General features: G+C 43.4%; 1 protein-coding gene across 1 annotated transcript in view; it reads left to right on the forward strand.

Moving 5' to 3' along the window:
* Positions 1 to 22,183, forward strand: part of LOC307074492 (R3H domain-containing protein 1-like) — a 75,777-nt gene that overhangs the window by 16,035 nt on the left and 37,559 nt on the right. The window contains 6 exon segments of the mRNA XM_079734660.1: positions 4,773 to 4,932; positions 5,252 to 5,330; positions 5,423 to 5,482; positions 5,878 to 6,018; positions 6,465 to 6,579; positions 11,827 to 11,919. Of these exon segments, the coding sequence (XP_079590786.1) occupies positions 4,773 to 4,932; positions 5,252 to 5,330; positions 5,423 to 5,482; positions 5,878 to 6,018; positions 6,465 to 6,579; positions 11,827 to 11,919 (648 nt within the window).

Raw genomic sequence — 22,183 nt, forward strand, 5'->3', positions numbered from 1 at the left:
TGTTACTATCATCGTTGCTGTGGAAAAAAACGAGCTGTGCAAACCCAGCTCACGACACTATTTCAACAACCCCTGTCTAGGAATTCAGAAATGCAAATGCCATTATTTGAGGACTCTTGAGGTATTTCTGAAGTTGTGGAAGAAAACCTTATTCCATGTGCGAATTAGGCCATATTATCTGGCCATAAACTGAGCCATTTGAAGTTTTAAATTCATGTGCATCAGTCTCATCGGAGACTGCAGACGTGCTGTCAAAATATCAACTCATCAGATTCAAATGCACTCATGGCTCTTAAAGGGGATGGGACCTGGCACTCTCATTGGTTTATTGCACGTTACACCCAAACCACACCTACGGGTAATTAGGCTACTTCAGACCAACCCTTTTTAGATTTGCGCCAGGCGCAAGAGTCATTTTTGCGCCGGTAAAATAGCAACATTGCCATAGAACCTCCCAAAAAGCTACTTGCGCTTGGCGTTTCTCACTTGCGTTTCAGACCGTTAAAATAGGGCCCTAAGAAATTCCCCTTATATCTTTGTTTTGTCTAATATTTTGAGCCAATGGTTCTAAATAGAGCGCGAAAAGTAAGGGTGACCATGCACAGCCCTGTCTGGTGCCTCTTTCTAGGGTAAAATTATTAAATAAATATCCGTTGACTTTAATTCTGGCCGTAGTATTGTTATACAGTGCCTGTATAGTTTTCATAATTGTATCATGAAGGCCGAGCCTGTCTAACACTCTAAAAACCCAATTAACTGAATCAAATGCTTTTTCAGCGTCAACACTTATCACTATTGCCTCAGTCTTATTTTTTTGTATATAATCTATGATGTGCATGGGCATCAGTTTGGTTTGAAATGTGCTGGGGACAGCGACGCATTCGGAAGTGCATTTTCAGAAGTGCTGGGTACAATGAGGATGCACTCTTTTTTCTCTCTTTAGTGCCGGTAATGAAAGGTTCTGAAAGACGGCATACCCATGTAGCTAATTACTAAGGGATAAAATGTATACAAAATCTGTCTGGCACGTTTTATGAAGAAAACATTTCCAAAAAGCATCGGACATATGACCCACTATGTTCTGCTCCATGTATCCAATGTTGACAACGTGAAATGACATGGCTAAGCTAACAACATAAACAAAAGGAGCTAGGAAAGGAAATTAACTGCGTGTTTAAGTTCAGAAGGGCCAAACGTGTGGCTACACACAGTACTACAAAAGTCGTCAAAATTGAAAAAGAAAAAAGTATTTATCATGAGCTGGCTGTTCTCTATGGAAGCATATATGTAGCAAAATTCAAATGGGAATGCAATTTGCAGTTCAATAAGTCATTACATTATGCAATTGACAATTCATTATGCAATTTAATAATGCAATTTGTAAATACGTTATTCAAAGTGTATTTTAATATGCAAAGTGACAATGAAATCCTCAATAAAATTTGCAAAAGTTAATAAAAATAAAAATAGAACTGTCAAATTTTTGAGTTCCTTTATTCAAATTGAAAAGCTATAGCGTCCCCGTGATTGCAATGCACTTCGCCACGCTCTGTGTGTTGCAAAATTCAAATGACATTTCAATCCACAAAACACTTTGCAAAAGATTTTGCAAAAGATTATGCAAAACGCTTTGCAAAAGATTTTGCAAAACGTTTTGCAAAACGCATCAGCCAATCGCGTCTGGGCGGGAACTACGTCACTTCCTCGTCAGACCAGCTGATCATCCACGACCTAGCACTTGGCACTTTCTTTTCTATGCCTAGCATTGTGCCAGGTTTGACTGGGTTGACTTATATAGTAATAAGGTGAAAATGGCGGAAAAGACGGAGCGGAGCTGCTGCGGGAGGCCGTTGCAGCTCTAGATAAGCAGCGTTATGCAGGGTCTGAAACAGCGACCAACATGCTTGCACCGGAGAAGGGCGCGCAAACCGCGTGTGCCACTTTTCTGCTCGTATAGGCTACTTTACTGAAATAATTAGTCAGGGGCGTTATCTCCCTTGGACGATCTGTAGGTATGCTTTGTTGATCTGAATAAACATTGTGTCTCGAATGATACTGCCTTGTCTCACATTGTTTCTCGAGCTCGCTGCTTTGCTTAGAGACGATCCAGAGCAAGAGACTACACCACATCAGACGACCGAAATGATAGCGAAAGAGCGAATAACATAACTTTTGGCTGGGTTGTAGGCAGTGGAGGGAATCACAACATTAGGTTTTGAATAACTGGTGTAATGGCCTGTTTATGGAAACGAGACAAATACCATGGTCTATAATAACATGGACAGTCGGGTCACAAGTAGAGATGGCTCGGTCGCGAACGAATCAGTTTGAATGAACGAATCTTTAAGACAAACGAACCGAACTGGTTCCTCTCTCTCGTTCGTCTCGTTCGTTCTCAGACTCGACTCCTCCCAGACCCATTAGTCTCTGACTCGCTGACAGTTCGTTTACTCACTGTGTGAGTGGTGAGGAGGGACCGACTGAGAGACGTCACGACTCACGAGAGCCAGCCAATCGTATGCTGTTCTAGGACTGAGTCTAGGACGCTGTCGTTGAATTTTAGTCAATGAGAGACAGAAATCAACCGGTTTCTTGGGGAAAAAACAAATGGGCTTAGTGAGCGAGCTATCTTTTATTCACATTGGCCATCTGTTAACATTGTCAATTCGTCCCAGCCTTTATACCACATTTTTCACAACCTACCAGCTCTCGTTGTGAAGACTAGTCACCGCACCATTCATTTCAATGGGAATCGCGACGGTATACTTTCAACATAAAGTGTACATATTTATAATTTGAAATTCGTCCCAGCCTTTATACCAGATACTCTAGGGTCTATAGTGTAGTGACCCTGGGACATTTCTAGAGTTTGTGTGTTATGTGTTGCATTGTATTTCGTTGTCCATTATGCCAGAGTTTCTATGTGCATGCATTGGAATGTTCTTCTTGTCAATCAGTGTGGGGGGCGATTCATCAGGTCAGCTGGGGGAGGGCCTTGGGAGAACAGGAGGGTGGGGGCTTGCACGTTGAAGAGACCGGGTTAGGGGGTTGCCCGGGTAACCTGTTGTTAGTGTGGATTTTTGCCGTTGGTTACGGGTTTCAGTGACCTGGTTTGTTACATTAAAGTTCCTTCAAGTACTTATGACTGGACATCGTTATGTCACCGGCGAGGTCATTAAAATAGCATGTAACCGCGTTGTCTGGTTACAGTTTAATTCATTTTTTACAACCTACCAGCTCTCGTTGTGAAGACTAGTCACCGTGCCATTCGTTTCAATGGGAATCGCGGTCTATAAGTACATATTTGTAATTAGAAATTCGTACCAGCCTTTATACCACAGGGTCTTTAGCATATAACCGCGTTTTCTGATTACAGTTTAATGCATTTTTCACAATTAACCAGCTCTCGTTTTGAAGGCAGCGTTAATTATGGCAGCTAGATTTAGTCTTGGGCTGCACAGGGTTCTGTTAATGAGAGCCTAAAACACCCGGGACCCCCACCATCATTGCTAAATCAAGTCTATTATCTTGCTGATATGTTAAACATCCAATAATCAACTACACCCCCATCCCGCTGCTTTTGGTTAAATTTGTAATGTTGACGTTTGAGAATGAGAACGAGGGAGGCGCTGAGTCTGAGAACCGTGCATTCCATGATTCGATTCAACGCTACCAGAAACTTGACTGAACGAACAAACAAGGGAGGGGCTGAGTCTGACTGACTCAGAGAACCGTGCATGATTCGATTCACCACTACCGGAAACTCGACTGAACGAACGAACGATTCACGCACCACTCCTCTTGGCGAACTGAATCACGGAAACGAATCACTAAATCCAACCCTAACACTGTGTGTAATCACGCACGCACGCACACGCACACTGCGCTCGCAGGGTGGTGTCTCATTGGCGGGCCAAATTCTCTGGGCGGGCCAGGGAGAGAAAGGGGAGGGAGGGTTTAGATCCAAATCAGCTCGCTTGAGCCTCCGTTTTTTCAACACCTAGTGCTCGTTTTACACTGAACGCAAGTTTTAGCCACTGGGGGACCATAGGCAGGCTAGGGTAACTCATATTTATGTTAGAAAATCTGGGACCTTTAATACTATTTAACTATTTAGTAATTTGGAAGATGCTTCAATCTGAAGCGATTTGCCTTGATTCTTTCTAGATAGATTTCATCAGTGAGCAGGAAGGGGTTGGGGGACGTTTTGCTCGAGGGTACCTACGGATAAAGGCATAGAACTCAGAACCTTTCCTCTTGGAGTCCAACCCCAGTACGGGGCCTCCTTCCGTGCACATGTTTGAAGCCACAGTCTTGACGGTGGGGTCTGCCGTGTTCTTGAAGAAAGTAGTTCAAACCGGATCGCTTTTAACTCACTTTATTTGTTAAAGTATTTCGGCATGGTAACTATGAAGCAAAAGGAGGGGAATTGTATTGAACATGCGTGGAGCGACAAACGGCTGGCCCTCGTATCTTACTCGGGACTGCCCTATGTTTCTGACCTCATCTGGCTCCTGGCGCGAGTAGGCGTGGCCTATGTGACGTATTAGCTCCGGCTTCCGTGTCTGTGTTAAAGATGCTGCCTTCTGTGGCTGGAGCAGTTATTACAGCTTGTATGTTTGATCCTGCTCCCTTGTGGCTGTGTGTAGTAATTACAGCTTATATGTTTGATCCTGCTCCCATGTGGCTTTGTGGGGGTAATGCAGCTCATGTGCTTAATTTACGTAACAGGTCCATTATAAATAAAGCTGTGTGTCTCCCTGTGTGTGCAGGACGGGGGTCTGGCCCCACACCACCTCCCCGCAGCTCCTCCTAAACCGAGAGGCCTGCCCCCGGGGGAGGAGGAGGGAGGAGGAGGAGGGGCAGAGGACCGGGGCTGTAGCGACTCCACGGAGAAGGAGGGGAAGAGTCCCAGGAAGAGGTTATCAAGAGGTCAGTGTGTGTAGCATGGTTTGATCTGTACGTATGCTTTGAGGATTTCAAATCAGGGATCATAAATACGAGTTTCATGTCTCCTTCATCGTCTGAACTCTAAAGTTAATAGGTTTAAGTCTGACCTTCGGGAAGTTCGGTTTCATGATCACTGGGTGTGATTCAGCTGATTTCAGATATATTGACAGGAGGAATATTGACAGGAGAAACCAAAACAAAGAGAGATGATAACATGAGGCCAAGACCAGCTAAGGCCTCTTTCATTGACTCTGGGATGTCAATACTTGCTTTACCCCTCGAACCCCCACCCCCCTGTCAGACTCCAGCCAGGACTACACCGATTCAACGGGCATCGACCTCCATGAGTTTCTTGTCAATACTCTGACGAACAACCCCAGGTACGCTCCGAAGAACATAGATATGAACATGCGGTTAAAGATGGCCTATCTGACTCCCAAACACAGTTCTAACATTATGTGTGCCCGTTCAGGGACCGTATCACCCTGCTGAAGCTGGAGCAAGATCTGCTGGACTTCATCAGTAATATTGAGTAACTATTTTATTTAACCTCATGTTATTGTATAGACAGAGTAAACTGAAATTGGGAACTAGCACCAAATAGCACTGGGTTAACGGAGGCGACTGCATGCTTGTGCTAGTACCAAATATTCTGTGCAAAATTTCAAACATACATAAATCATTATCTAGATAGACATTCAAGAGTAAACCGAAAGGGATAATCAAATGGCTGCGACATCAAAGTGCCAAATAGTGAATAAAAGAATAAAGAAATAACAATAACCTAATAATTCATCACTACACGATTGCTAAATACAATAAAGTTACATAAGTGCAATAATAGCATAATAGCAATAATTAACACCATAAAAATGCTATAATATGTTCCCAACTCAACTTGTGATTTCCGTGATTGTTTACTTGCAGAAGCCAGAGAAGGAAGTTCCCCCCGATGACCTCGTACCACCGCATGCTCCTGCACCGCGTGGCTGCCTACTTCGGCCTGGAACACAACGTTGACCCCAGCGGCAAGTCGGTGGTCGTCAACAAGACCACCAGCACCCGAATGTGAGCCCCCTGGCCCATCATCTCTGTGCCCGTAGAGTTTGAACATGCATGCTATTTTTCAATGGATCCTTTAGTTCGTATGCTACATCATTCGGTGCTACGGGGTAGCTTTATTTATGTGTTGTTTGGCAGCTGTAAGGTTTTGTGGGCTTGGATCGTTAAACAAATTTTGGGTAAAATAGAATGATCTTTGAAGGGAGATGTGGCAGAGACAGTCACTGCCAAAATCTTTTAGAGTAGGTTTTTTTTAGGGCAGGGGTTTCATGTTCCAAGGACCGGCATATTCATTAAAAAATGGAGGACTGGTAGTCAATTTTAATGCCTAATTTTAAGATGAACAAAGCATGTGGCTTTTTTTCAAGATAGTGTATATGTCATAATCACAACAATTATACACAACCCCCCCCCCCCCCCCCCCACTCCCTCCGTGCCCCCCTCCCCGGCAGACCCGAGCAGAAGTTCTGTGACTACATCCAGGATGAGGTCCGTTCGGACGAGGGCTTCCCGGAGCGTCACGTCCTCAAGAGGGACCACCGCAGCTTCGACCACGACGATGCCTTGGTATGGTTTCTCTCTGTTTCTCCTCCTTATTTCCTTTTTGTCCAGGCTTTTTTCTTTCCCTCTTCCCTCCAGCGGTCACTTTTCCTTCATGGCATGATAAGAGAGAGGCGACGTGACGTGTGTGTGTGTGTGTGTGTGTGTGTGTGTGTGTGTGTGTGTGTGTGTGTGTGTGTGTGTGTGTGTGTGTGTGTGTGTGTGTGTGTGTTAGGGGTGTGAATCTTTGGCTTCAATGATTCGATTCGATTAACGATTTAGTAGTTGGCGATTCGATTCAAGGACTTTTTTTTTTTTAACGATTCGATTTGATTCTGTAAACCACGATTTGATTCAGTAACTTTTAACCAAAATTCTGTATCCATGAAATAAACATGCAATAATGTGAGTGAAACTATCTGTATTCTTCTGAAAGGTGAAAAATAAACAGACAACAGAATTACTTATTAAACATATTTATTCTATAAAAAAAGTAGTCCTGCATAATATTTTATGCTGAATACAAAAATGTAATTAAACATTGCTCAGTTATTTTGAAAAATTTTTGATAGGCTACATGCTGGCAGGGGAGAGAGTGGGTGGGTGGCTGAGTGAGTGAGTGAGTTAAGAGTCAGTGGATGGGTGAGTGGGTGGGTGAGTGAGTGAGTCAGTGGGTGGGTAGATTCTACACATGTACTTCTACTACTAAAGTAGGCCTGCATAATATTGTATGCTGAATACAAAAATGTAATTAAACAAATGAATTGCTCAGCCCTGTAACAAAGCTATTTTGAACATTTGTACTAGTAGCCCACTTATCAATAGGCTTACAGTCTGTACTTCTACTTCAGATTTTTCTTCAGGAATATTAACTGGTCAACATGTTCAGGTTTAAGAGTGCTCCTCTGAGAAGACACTATGTCACCTGCGGTGCTAAACACCCTTTCGGAGGGGACACTTGTGCCTGGGAAACAAAGGTATCTTTTAGCTAGCTTAGCTAAGAATGGCAGTTCCCCCTCGTGAGACTTCCACCAGTCCATGACACTCCCTGTCAGTGACAGTGGAGCCTCTGCTCGGTATCTGACAACCTCTTCCCTGGTCCTATCAGGGAAGTTGTTGCTCTCCTGCACCTGAATAAATGTGTCTCCAAAAAGCATGTCCAATGCCTTTTCTTTTTTGGGACACGGCTCATCTGAAAAACAAAACAAACAAAAAAACAAACATAAAAATTAAAACGTATGGTAAACTTTATACGTTTGGCAAATATATGATGGAAACCAGAATTGTTTGTTTGATTACACTGGAACAGTTTTTTCTTAGCTGCTGCTTAACATGGTAGATCACAGTGAAAAAAGAAAAGACAAGCCAGGCGTAGTTTAGCCAGACCAGATCTGAGCCACAGTTGCAATATCATATACTGACTTAAAGCTATACTAATAGCACACCTGTCTCTCCCTCAGGCTCAGGCAATTGTGAGCATCCCTCTTCCACATCTCCTGGTATCTAATCAATGTAAAGGATAAGATTGGTTGAATATTGGTTAAAATGTTTAAGCTCTAACAAAATTGAACAAACTGTCAGAAAAGTATGTCTGGTAACATATATTTTACACTCAACTTTTTACACAACAACTCTAACAAGTCTACCAAATCAGGTCTAGCACATACAGTGGGGCAAAAAAGTATTTAGTCAGCCACCAATTGTGCAAGTTCTCACACTTTAAAAGACGAGAGAGGCCTGTAATTTTCATCATAGGTAAACCTCAGCTATGAGAGACAAAATGAAAAAAAAAATCCAGAAAATCACATTGTCTGATTTTTTCAGAATTTATTTGCAAATTATGGTGGAAAATAAGTATTTGGTCACCTACAAACCAGCAAGATTTCTGGCTGTCACAGACCTGTAACTTCTTCTTTAAGAGGCTCCTCTGTCCTCCACTCGTTACCTGTATTAATGGCACCTGTTTGAACTCCTTATCAGTATAAAAGACACCTGTCCACACAGTCACACTCCAAACTCCACTCTGGCCAAGACCAAAGAGCTGTCAAAGGACACCAGAAACACAATTGTAGACCTGCACCAGGCTGGGAAGTCTGAATCTGCAATAGGTAAGCAGCTTGGTGTGAAGAAATCCAACTGTGGGAGCAATTATTAGGAAATGGAATACATACAAGACCACTGATAATCCCCCTCGATCTGGGGCTCCACGCAAGATCTCACCCTGTGGGGTCAAAATGATCACAAGAACGGTGAACAAAAATCCCAGAACCACACAGGGGGACCTAGTGAATGACCTCCAGAGAGCTGGGACCAAAGTAACAAAGGCTACCATCACTAACACACTACGCCGCCAGGGACTCAAATCCTGCAGTGCCAGACGTGTCCCCCTGCTAAAGCCAGTGCATGTCCGGGCCCGTTTGAAGTTTGCTAGAGAGCATTTGGATGATCCAGAACAGGATTGGGAGAATGTCATATGGTCAGATGAAACCAAAATAGAACTTTTTGGTAAAAACTCAACTCGTCGTGTTTGGAGGAGAAAGAATGCTGAGTTGCATCCAAAGAACACCATACCTACAGTGAAGCATGGGGGTGGAAACATCATGCTTTGGGGCTGTTTTTCTGCCAAGGGACCAGGACGTCTGATCCGTGTGACGGAAAGAATGAATGGGGCCATGTATCGTGAGATTTTGAGTGAAAACCTCCTTCCATCAGCAAGGGCACTGAAGATGAAACGTGGCTGGGTCTTTCAGCATGACAATGACCCCAAACACACCGCCCGGGCAACGAAGGAGTGGCTTCGTAAGAAGCATTTCAAGGTCCTGGAGTGGCCTAGCCAGTCTCCAGATCTCAACCACATAGAAAATCTTTGGAGGGAGTTGAAAGTCTGTGTGGCCCAAAAACATCACTGCTCTAGAGGAGATCTGCATGGAGGAATGGGCCAAAATACCAGCAGCAGTGTGTGAAAACCTTGTAAAGACTTACAGAAAACGTTTGACCTCTGTCATTGCCAACAAAGGGCATGTAACAAAGTATTGATGACCTTTTTTTATTGACCAAATACTAATTTTCCACCATAATTTGCAAATAAATTCTTTAAAAATCAGACAATGTGATTTTCTAGATTTTTTATTTTTCATTTTGTCTCTCATAGCTGCGGTATACCTATGATGAAAATTACAGGCCTCTCTCATCTTTTTAAGTGGGAGAACTTGCACAATTGGTGGCTGACTAAATACTTTTTTGCCCCACTGTACATATACTGTCATGGTCCTACAGTAGGTTCTGAGAGAGCCTAATGAGCCATCAGCCAAAAGTAGCTAAATTATGGCCAATTTCTAGCATTTTAGAGAAAATCTACAAGATCTGTTGTAGAAGGCCTACCTTGGTACGGATGTCAGCCTCCGCAACAGCTACTTTAGCATAAGTATATTCTCTGTCCTCAAATTCAAGGAAAGGAAATTCCTTGAAGCGCGGATCCAACGCTGATGCTGATTAAAAACAAAGACATTTTTGAGCATATGTGCACACACAACCAAACACACACATTATACAAATATTGTAAGGCAGAAGTTATTCTTAACAAAAATGCATAACTTAGGCATACCTTTGTAAAGACTTTTATTGACATCTGAGTATCTGTCAGAGAGTTCCTTGACCATCACATTCTTCATTTCTTTAACAATGGCAGAGTCGTCTTCATTAGGCTTAAGATGGCTCAGGAGTTCAGCCTTGAGGGGGGCAATCACAGACATGGTCGGCTGCTGCTCATCACATATGACGGTGGTGGCCAACTTGATTGGAGTCATAAGTTGCTCTACATCTTCTGCGTTACTGATGTCACAGTTTTTCAGGGTGTTCGCCTCTTCTCCCTTTCGGAAATCTTTAAACATCAGTGTTGCCTCTACTGCCGCTTGTTGCTCGAGAAAACATTCCAACATCTCGCAGGAACTGTTCCATCGAGTGCAAACGTCGGATTTCAGCTTGTGCTGTGGCAAGGCGAGTAATCTTTGCTTCTCTCGCATGGAGTTGGTAGCCAAAGGACTTTGATGAAAAAATGAGACCACTTTCCTCACTCTCACTAGCAATCGATCAGCACTGTCCAAATTTAAAGTGTGTTCAAAGCAGGGAATATGGGGACTGAACTCAGCAGCTCTTCCAGCCAAAATCATGTTGCGGGCATTGTCCGTAACTAGAGCCGGACTCTTGTCCGTGATGTTCCATTCCTGGCAGGCGTCACGAAGTAAGCCTCCAATGTTTATTGCGGTGTGCGATTCGTTCAGCACTCTGGTCTGGAGAACTATGTTTTGCATGGCCCATTCTTTGTTAATGAGATGTGCGGTTATGGTGACATACCCCTCTGTAGAGCAGCTCGTCCATCCGTCTGTGGTGATAGCCACCCGGTCCGCTTCAAAGAGTGACTGCTTCACCTCGTTCTTGACAGCTTCGTACATCTTCGGAATGCATGTGTCACTGAAGAACTGGCGGCTGGGTATCTTGTACCTTGGCTCGAGTGTTTTTACCATTTCCCTAAATCCAGCGTTAACTACTATGCTGTAAGGACGTAAATCCGTGCAAATAAACTTTGCAATCGACGCGGTGATGGCTTTAGGCCGTGGTGTATTTACTCCGAGCTTTTGCTCAAAAAGGTTAGCAGCAACGTTACCGCTAGCAGAAGGGTAAGCCGAACTAGCTGCAGCTACTGAAGCAGACGCTTCTGTGATACCGTGTCGCCTTTAAAGGTGTCTGGCTAGATTTGTAGTGTTCCCGTGGGATTTAATTGCACTTTTACAAATTCGACACACTGCAGACGTTTTGTCAATTTCACCATTTTTCTTTGTGAAGCCAAAATGCTTCCACACTTTTGATTTCAAGTTTGCTGGTGCATTAACAATCTCACTGCCGCTCTCTGCCATGTTTGAAATGCACCAGCAGAGGGTGAGGGGGAAAAAAAACTCTCGGCGGTACTTCCTTGCAGGCTGCCTAGCTGATGACAGAGTTACGGATTACCGAACTGCATTTCACAAAGAAAATGTGTCAACTAAGTCTTAAAACATTAATCATAATTAAGAATCCCGATTCATACGATTAAAAGCATTTATATCGATTATTGGTGAAGCCAAAGCGATAAATTCTATTTATTTATTTTAGCAGATCGATTTAGTTGAATCGGTAGGACTGACAATCGATTCATCGATGCATCGCATTAATCGTTACACTACTAGTGTGTGTGTGTGTGTGTGTGCCTACTGCCTACACATGTGTGCGTCCCTCCAGCAGGATCGGATGCGTCTGAAATTAGACATGAGGAGTAAATCGATGGAGGAGCGAGAAGAGGAGTACCATCGGGCCCGCGACTGGATATACGAGGTGTGTGTGGGATGAGAGAATAGCATGGGTGGTTTCTGTAAGTTGGTAACCATAGAGAACTAGCATGTTATGGCCCATGTGTGATTTGGCTTACCGTTACCTGCGGTGTGTCGTCCCAGAGGGAGCAGGGGGGCGAGAGGGTTGGTTCTTGGCGCTAGTTGCTGAACGAGACACGTGGTGAACACTGTTGTTTCGGCAGCAGATCAGTTAATTGGTGCCGTGTGTTTGTGTCGCAGCACAACGCAGCATGCTAACAAACAAACAAACTGAATTAGAAGCACGTCGCCCACGGTTAGGTTAGGTGCAACCTGGTCTCACAGGAATCCGTGAAATGACTACGGACGCTTAACTCAGAATCTGTGGAATCCTCACGGAAAAACGTCATTTTCCGTGATATGGCCACGGATTTTGCTCCAATGCAAGTTAATGACACTCTATTCCGTGGCACACACGCACAGATCCCCGTCTCACGACCGAGTCGACCACGGGCGCTTAACTCAAAATCCGTGGTGGCCTCACCGAATCACTTAACCACTTAATCGTCAAATCCCGCCAGCGGGCAAGTTTTAGTTACACCACCCGTTCCCCCCAACATGCTAGGTCAATTTTCGGTATCATAAGGCTGAGACTTTTCTAGACACTCAAAGACGCTTTACAGTGAAGGGGGGACCACACTAACCACCACCAGTGTGTAGCACCCACTTGGGTGATGCACGGCAGCCAATCTGCGCCAGAACGCTCACCACTCACCAGCTTGAGGTGGAGAGTGAGGGAAATAATGAGTCGGCCAATTATAGAGGAGGATGATTAGGGGGCCAGATTGAATGAGCCTGGTTGGGCCAGGGTTACCGGGGAAACCCCTACTCTTTGCGATAAGTGCCCTGGGATCTTTAATGACCTCTGAGTTAGGACCTCGGTTTTACGTCTCCTCCGAAGGACGGCGCCTTCCACAGCACAGTGTCCCCGTCACTGCACTGGGGCATCGGGATTGATGTTAAGGACAGAGGGAAGAGCGCCACCTATTGGCCACCACCCGACACCACTTACAGCACCTGGTATTCCCAGACGGTCTCCCATCCAAGTACTAACCAGGCCCGACCATGCTTAGCTTCCGAGATCAGACGAGATTGGGCGTGTCCATTGTGGTAAGGCCGTATGTGTATTTATATATATATACACACATACATATTTATACATATATATGCCTATATATTTATTTATTTATTTTGTTGCTCCGAGGAGGTCTGGTGGTCTCTATATAATAAATCTATATATATATATATATATATGTATAAATAGTATATATACTAGAGATGTCGACCCGAGTCACATGACTTGGACTCGAGTCACGATTTTGATGACTTCAGACTCGACTTGACAAAATTACGCATGACTTGTGACTCGACTTAGACTTGACTGCTATTGACTTGAGACTTGACTCGGACTTCGCCTCTTTGACTTGTTATGACTCGACATGTCTTGAGTCAAAAACATTTATTGTTTTAGATATCTAACCTATTTAGAGGGCTAGACACCCAAGACGCATTCACTTCCGTGAAGATGAAAAAGAAAACAGCGAGCGAAGACAAATCTACGCTTCAATAATATCAAAACGAAATTTCGATATAGTTTATACTTTATTCAGAATAACAGTTTTTTCATATCGGCTGCGTTTTGAGTTGGTCCCATTGAAGCCGTCTGGCCAGCCTCTGACACTTAAGACATCGTAACTAAATCATTGTTCAACCGTTTACCTTCGTTCAAAAAATGTAACAAATCTACACACTCGTATCGTCAATAATATCTAAACTGAATTTTGATATCATTTATGCTTTCTTCAGAATCACAGTTTAAGTTTCATATCGGCTTTGTTTCAGTTTGTGTCATTGATTTACGTTGACGCTGGAGGTGAGGACGTTCATCAGTGTTGCCAGATTGGGCGTTTTTTACCGCCTTATAAGGCTACATTTTGAGGACGTTCAGGCAGTGTTGCCATATTGGGCGGTTTTCCCACCCTATTGGGCTACTTTTAACAACATAAGATTTTGGCGCATGCGCATATCATAACACATTTGAAGACAGTAACAATGAACACATGACTGTATTGATAAGAAATGACTGTACATTAGAGTGATATGTTGAAATTATGATCAATAGCCTAATAATGACATTAAGTAAAAATACATGGTGACTTGTTCAAGACTTGAAAAAGTTTGGGACTTGGACTTGGACTCGACTTGGCTTTGGTGTGACTTTGACTTGGAGTCGACTTGCCTTTCCCTGTCTTGACTTGGGACTCGACTCAGACTTGACTGCTAAGACTTGGGACTTACTTGGGACTTGCCAAACAGTGACTTTGTCCCATACATACATAGATACATACATACATACATTGTTGAGTTTTATCAGCAGAGTGGTGCTGCTGACGATGCGTAGGAAGGAGGCTGACGACTTCTCTCATTATAGGACATTTATTTTAGAACAATGAAATGTGGCCATCTGCCAGTTGAGCGCGGACTTAAAAAAAAAACGTCACGCATAAAAATGTCCATGTACGGGAAGTCCATTAGGTCACAATACAATACATGAACATTCATTACATTAATTATTGTTTGTGCTCTTGCGTCCTCTTGTGTCGCTAAGAGTAAACAATATTTACAGTCATGTAACCTGAGAACATAAAAAATAGGCTTACATTTTAACACCCCCACTTGTACTCAGGTTGGTAACACAAAAAACACCAAAACAAGATTGAAGAAATGTGTACCTTTGGCTTACACATATTAGTCACCAAAAAGAAGACCTGCAAACTTTTCCAGTTTGAACTTGCTGACAGGCTTCGTCATCACATCAGCGACCATTTCATCAGTAGCACAATACATTAAATTCACCTTACCCTCATTCACAGTAGACCTAATAAAGTGATACCTAATGTCTATGTGTTTACAACGCTTTCTATTCACAGGATTTCTGGCAAGAGCAATCGTCCCCTGATTGTCTTCGTGTATTACCGTTTGTGTGTATTGGTAACCATCCATATTCTCCAGTAATTGTTCTAGGTAAAGGCATTCCTGAACAGTAGAAGCAAGTGCCATATACTCTGCTTCGCATGTGGAAAGTGCAACAGTAAGTTGCTTCTTTGCCTTCCATGAAACAAGTGCACTGTTTTCACTAAGACTAACACAGTATCCTGTGGTACTGCGGCGATCACTGGTATCAGCCGCCCAGTCTGCATCACTGTAGGCTTTTATACCAAGATTCTCAGTGCTTCTCCTAAAGGTTAAACCTTTGTCTGCTGTACCTTTAAGGTATCGCAGGACATGCTTCACAGTAACCCATTGCTCCTCTGTAGGCTCAGCTAGGTACTGTGACAGCCTGCTCACCACAAAACTCAGATCAGGCCTAGTGCAGGTCGTCAGGTATATCAGACTGCCCACGGCCTCTCTGTACATCCTGATATCTGTCATTTTAACTGCATCATTACTGTATTCAAGCTTTTGCTCACAAGGGGTATCTCTCACCCTGCATTCTGACATGTTGAAACGCTGTAGAATTTTGTTAATGTACTTCTCTTGTGACATCTTAATGCATTCATCAGAAAAATCAAAATCAATACCAAGAAAATGTTTGAGTTGCCCCAAATCTTTCATCTTGAATTGCTCTGCAAGCATCCCTTTCACCTTTTTCAGTTTTCCTTCATCGCTTGCAGCGATGATCAAGTCATCGACCCACACAATTATGATCACTTTCCCTTCTTTAGACTCTTGGGAATAAACACAGTTGTCAGCTTGGTTTTGTGTGAAACCATTTTCAGTTATGCAATCATGTAAAACCCTGTTCCAGTTTCTTCCAGACTGTTTGAGACCATAAAGCGATTTCTCTAGCCTATAGACTACACCCTCTTTTTCTTCATAGCCCTCTGGTGGATTGATGTAGATTTCGTGGTCGATGGGGGCGTGTAAGAACGCGGTTTTCACGTCCATTTGGTGGACCAGTAAATTTTCCTGCACTGCCTTCTGTAGCACAATTCTAACACTGGTTAGGTCTGCTGTAGGTGAAAACGTTTCCCCATAGTCTACCCCCATTTTCTGGCTGTAGCCCTTGGCGACAAATCAAGCCTTGTACTGGTAATTCCCATCTACACCAGACTTGATTGCGTAAACCCACCTACCCCCCACTGGTTTCTTGCCCACGGGTAGTGTTGTCGGGGTAAAGGTTTTATTCTCATTTAGAGACTGGATTTCCTCATTCATTGCTTTTCTCCATTCTTTTGAATTGTCTGACTGCATTGCTTCACCATAAGTTTGCGGAATGCCACAAACTGCTCTGCAGCAGTAGTCTACTGTGACATGCATCCCGTCACTATCACTTTCTTCTCTCACAAAGTCACCTTGGTAATTTGGTGCCCTCCTTTCTCTTGTTGGATACCGCCTACTCTCAGGATCGACGCTTGTAACACTTCCAGTTTCATTATGCTCAGTAGACTCATTTGCTGCCGTTGGACTATGGCAATGTGGACTTTTACCGGGTTCATTTTGCTCTAGAGCCTTTTCTGCACTCCTGTTGACCCCCTGCGTCCCCCTAGTCCTGACTCTGTGCCCCACACTGTCATCATTTAGATCTGGCTCATCTGTCTGTGTTTGTTTTTCTATAGCTGTTTTGCTCACAAATTTCACCAGCCTGTGTTTTTGCACTTTGTTTGTATTTGGGTGATACACCAAATACGCTGGGCTATTTTTATCGTACCCCACAAAAAGCCCCTGATCACACCTGGAGTCAAGCTTTCCCTTTTCCTGCTTATAATTGTAGCAAACAGACCCGAATCGTTGCATTCTGGACACATTGGGCTTTTTGTTTGTCAACATCTCGTAAGGAGTCAGCCCTGTGCGCTTGTTCAAGCATCTGTTGCGTACCGTTGCTGCTGTTTGTACTGCGTAGTGCCAAAGGTGTTTTGGTAACTCACTTTCAATTAGCATGCACCTGTCCATCTCGAAAAGAGTACGCCACCCACGTTCTGCTGTTCCATTTTGATGCGGTGAGTACGGAGCTGTCGTCTCATGCCTAATTTTGCTTTTCCTCAGCAGCGCCTGGAAATCACCACCTGTGAACTCAGTTCCATTATCAGATCGCATACACTTCACCTTCCCATAAGGGGATACATCTGCAAGGATTTTTTCAGTTGCCTGCACTGCGTCACTCTTTTTCTTTAGAAAGTAGACAAATACTGCATTTGAGTAGTCATCGGTAAAAGACTGTGCATATTTGTACCCATCTAATGACTCAGTGGCTATTGGACCTGCAAGGTCTTTGTGTATCATTTCTAAAGGAGCCTTTGCTCTGGCATCGGGGTTCCTATTTCTAGTTTGTGTAAACTTCCCTTGAATACACACCTCACACTCTTGCTCAGGCTTACTCAGTTTTCCCTTGATCTGCATACCATCAACAACATCATGTAACCTAAGCACATCATCATAATTACAGTGGCCTAGTATCTCATGCCATGCTTGGATGTCGTGGGTTGCATTACACTTATCATCAGTTGACTCAATCTCAGTGTGCAGGTAGTACAACCTGCCAAACACATGAATGTCAAACCTGGTACCATATCTGGTTATCAAGACATCATTGTCTTCTTTGAAGACGACTGTGGACCCATTCGTGGTTGCTGCCTTCACCAAGAAAATGTTCTGCGGGTACGACGGTACATACAGAGCGTCCAACAGTTTCGCATTGCACCGCCGTCCACTGCTGTCGATGAGGGTAACCACTGCCGTGCCTCTCCGCTGAGCGACGCCGCTGCATCTGGTCCCGTCAGCCAACTCGACGCTGTGAGTCTCCGGCCTGAAGGTGCTGTCGAAACTTGTGAACAAGGCGATGTCGTTGATGACGTGGGATGTGGCCCCGGTGTCCACCATCAGGCCCCTCTCCTGGATGGTGCGCGCCGACTGCCGCTGGTCACTGGCCCGTCCGTCCGCCATCTTGAACGCGAAGTCCTCCTTTACCTCAGCATTCTCCGACACTTTGCTCATGTCGTCCCTTCGGTCTGGACCGAAGGGACGCGACATGCAGACGTCTTTTCGTCTGCATGTCGCGTTCCTGTGTGTGTCACTTTTGCAAACACTACACCACGTCTTCTGTCGACACGCTCTCGCTCTGTGCCCCTTTGTCCCGCACTTGAAGCACACCATCTCGCTGTCGTCTTTGCCCGGTCCATGTGCGCTGCTACTGAGAGGTCGTCGTCCGGTTCTCCCCTGGGTCTTCATCACACTGTCATCGTTCGACCCGGTTGCTCTGATGTTCTCGGTTTCCTCGAAACTCCGCAATTTGGTCTTGAAGTCAGCAAACGTGATGTTATCGTAGGTGTGCGCCACATGAATTGCGAATGGCTTGAAGCTCTCTGGCAATCCCTTCAGCGCCATAGCCACCAGCAAACTGTCCCCCAGCGTTTCTCCCGCGCTCCTCAGGGCAGTTATGGCGGTCTCTGCTCTAATGATATAGTCTGTTACACTTTCGCCGATGGACTTTTGAAGTGAGGTCAGCGTGGTGTATAAACTAATTATACGAGGCTTTCCCTTCCCTGCATAATAGTCTTACAGAATATTTAATGCTTTTCTGCCATCATCTTGCGCATCTCTCATTACCAGAGACAGACTTTTGTCATCTAGCAGTAGGATCAACTCTGCATACGCGTCCGCGTTTTTCTCAGGATCTGCTGCTATTTCAGCTTCTTCTACTGGCTCATTCAACACAGTGTTTTTCAGCCCTAATAAACGAAAGTGTCCCAACAATTTAGTTTCCCAAACTTCATACTTTGCCTCGTCGCCGTCGAATACCAGTCGATGTAGCCTGCTGCTACTTGCCCTTCGTTGCTCTGCCATGCTAGCTTGCCCCTCTCCTCAGGTTAGCAGCCTTCCTCAGCACGCGATCCGTTGCAACTTTCTTGGCTTTCGTCGACTATCTTCTCCTCCAAACGTCTCCTGGGCCCATAACCTGTTGAGTTTTATCAGCAGAGTGGTGCTGCTGACGATGCGTAGGAAGGAGGCTGACGACTTCTCTCATTATAGGACATTTATTTTAGAACAATGAAATGTGGCCATCTGCCAGTTGAGCGCGGACTTAAAAAAAAAAACGTCACGCATAAAAATGTCCATGTACGGGAAGTCCATTAGGTCACAATACAATACATGAACATTCATTACATTAATTATTGTTTGTGCTCTTGCGTCCTCTTGTGTCGCTAAGAGTAAACAATATTTACAGTCAAGTAACCTGAGAACATAAAAAATAGGCTTACATTTTAACATACATACATACATACATACATACATACATACATACATACATACATACATACATACATACATACATACAACAGTGGTCTATTAAATTCAAGATGGGTGAGCGAGAATAGGGATATAGTGCCATACCATCAATATCAATGGTCAATGGTCAGATACAGATCTCGTTATAACAATAATTTATATTGATGTAACGAGAAAGGATGTAATGATAACGCCAAGAAAATAAAGGCTACATGGTTATAATAATTTAAATATAATTAACTTATAATTATATAATTAATTAGCGTATAACGAGTCAACAAGATGATCTAGTTGTGGGCCAGCAGAGGCTGCATTTTAACCAAATTCGGCCTATAACCTTACACATTTAATTGTCTAACTCTATATACATGTCAAATGTATGATATGCTGTAGGCCTACGTATGTGCTAGTTTTCTATACGATAAATATTTTAATATTGTCTGGTTATACCTGAACCACATTCCCCATAGAAAAAGTACACCGTGTTAGTTGGCCTCTTCGTTGATTGGATTGGTGGAAGTGGATTGTCAATGGTCAGATACAGATCTTGTTATAACGATAATAGCTACATGGTCTACTTATAATATTATAACTAAATAATTGTATGGATAATATATATTTTAATAGTTAATTAATTAAATATTAAAACAATACATTTCAATCAGGAGTTTATTTTCGTCTTCAGAAGGGGGGGGCGGGCTGCGCAGGATTCGTCAAAACAACAATCCTATGGTGGTTGCCATCGACCGCCCCCTTCCACCCCCCCCCCCCCCCCCCCATCCCCCATCCCCACAGTTATTGTATATATCCATATGCACTTCTTTACGACCTATGGCCATTATTTCATTTTCTGTAACATCCACGCATATATCCTGCATTTAATACATGTTTATGTTATATGCACAAAATTCTGAACAAACCCCAGAAACACATTGATTCTAGATTCCTGTGATAGGAGCGGGACGTTTTGATGAGGAACATTAATGTACACGATGTATGCACCGTTCACGTTGCAACGACTTCATGAGTTCAAACATCTCTGCTCCAAACCACGTTAACGACGTTAAGGACGGAGCTGAGCTGCCGTCAATTGTGTTGTTTTTGTCGTAAACAAGGGTCCGCTGCCTAGGAAATAGAAGGACACCTTGGAATATCTTTCCATTTTACGCAGTTTAGACTTGTAATTAATAAGTTACTTTTAGTGGTGCAACGGTTCACGGGGTACCCGTGATCCGTACGGATCAACCCTCACGGTTCAGGACGCAAGTTATCTGCAGATCGCCTGATAAAAAAAAAAGAAAAAAAGTTGTGCGTTCACGTGATCAGCGCATGTTTAAAGGACAGTTCCGGTATTTAGCACATTGAGCCCCCTATCTGGTTTGTCTAGGATGAAATATAGTGGTTGGCATACCGAAATGTTGACTGTCCTGTCTCGGGTATTTGGCTCATTTCGATTCGCCCCTGCCTGCTTCAGAATGGCTGGCTTTGGGCATTCACAAACCTGTCCTTAAAACAACCCTAAACATTCGTTTTCAGAAATGTGCAACTCACCGAGTGGTTAGTGGTGTTTGTTGATGTTCCTAATCAAGTATTGTAGCGAAATACAGTTTCTGTCGTGTTTTATTTGGCGTTTCGTAAATCCCATTGAAACGGAAACCGAACCGGTAGCGAAAATTGGCTGTTTATGTTTGGTTGTAGTCTTTTTGCTTGGTTCTCCGTATCAACAGTAGGGCTAGAACCGAGCGAAAAGACTACAACCTGCCCCACTTTCTATTTCCGGTCAACGAGCAATGAGTCGTCCAACAAAAATCAATGGATTTACAAAATGCCAAATAAAACACGATAATAACTGTATTCCGCTACCATACTTGATGAAAAAAAAGAAAATGAGGATGTCTGCATTGCCTTGGGAGAGTGTAGACTCTAATCTCTCCCCAGGCAATGCAGACATCCTGAATTTAAAGTTGTAAATCCAGGTCTGCTGTGCTTCCTTTGGACAGTTTTTATTTTATTTTATTTGCTATCCATGTTAAAAAAGAAGAAGGAATAATGCCTCAGATTGCAGTTTATTTTGTTAAGATTATTATTATTATTATTATTATTATTATAAGTTTTTATTTTATGTGGACACAAGCAATTTTTTTAAATATTTACTATGCTTAAAGGAAGCAGGATTAATGCCAAATTTTTCACTTCATTTTGTTTGTACACATTTGAAGATTTTATTTAAAGTCACATTTGTCTTGTTATCTTTTATTTTGTTCATCCGAAAATGATCCGACCCTTGACTCAAAAACCGTGACACGATCCGAACCGTGAGTTTTGTGATCCGTTGCACCCCAGTTACTTTTGTATTGAACTTGACTTTTTTTGTCTAGTTATGTCACTCTGAGAGATGCGCATGGACAGATTTTATAGTGACACAGCCTAGGCCTATAACCTATTAGTGAAAGCAAAACACCAAGCTCATTGATTTAACGAGGCAGGGTTATTTGAAACAATTAATTAAGTTATCATCATAAATCATATATATTATTGTGTGAGAGGCCATTCCTCCTCCTGTGTATGCTTTCTATTTATGTCTAGTGTACCCCTACTGTCCACAAGCACCCCCCCCCCTCCCCCCCATATGGATATGGAGAATTGTTGCCACGTCCCAGTGGTGGTGGTGTCATATGAAAGAGGGCATTCAAATATAGTACAATGATCAATTAGGAGGCCGAAGCCCTAAAGGAAGTGATGCAATAGGTGACTGAGGCGAAGACATTAACAAGTAAGCTATAGACCTGGGATCTCTTCTATATCAAAGAGGGTCTCAAAGGACGCATACGATTATCAACTGGGGGGCTCCAGCCCTACAGGAAAGGCTCACACAGCATCATCAAATGCTCCATTGAAACGCAATGGCAACAAGCCATTGCTAGAAATTAATCTAAATTAGT

This window comes from Pollachius pollachius (genome assembly GCF_949987615.1).
Source record: "Pollachius pollachius genome assembly, chromosome: 4".
NCBI lineage: Eukaryota > Metazoa > Chordata > Actinopteri > Gadiformes > Gadidae > Pollachius > Pollachius pollachius.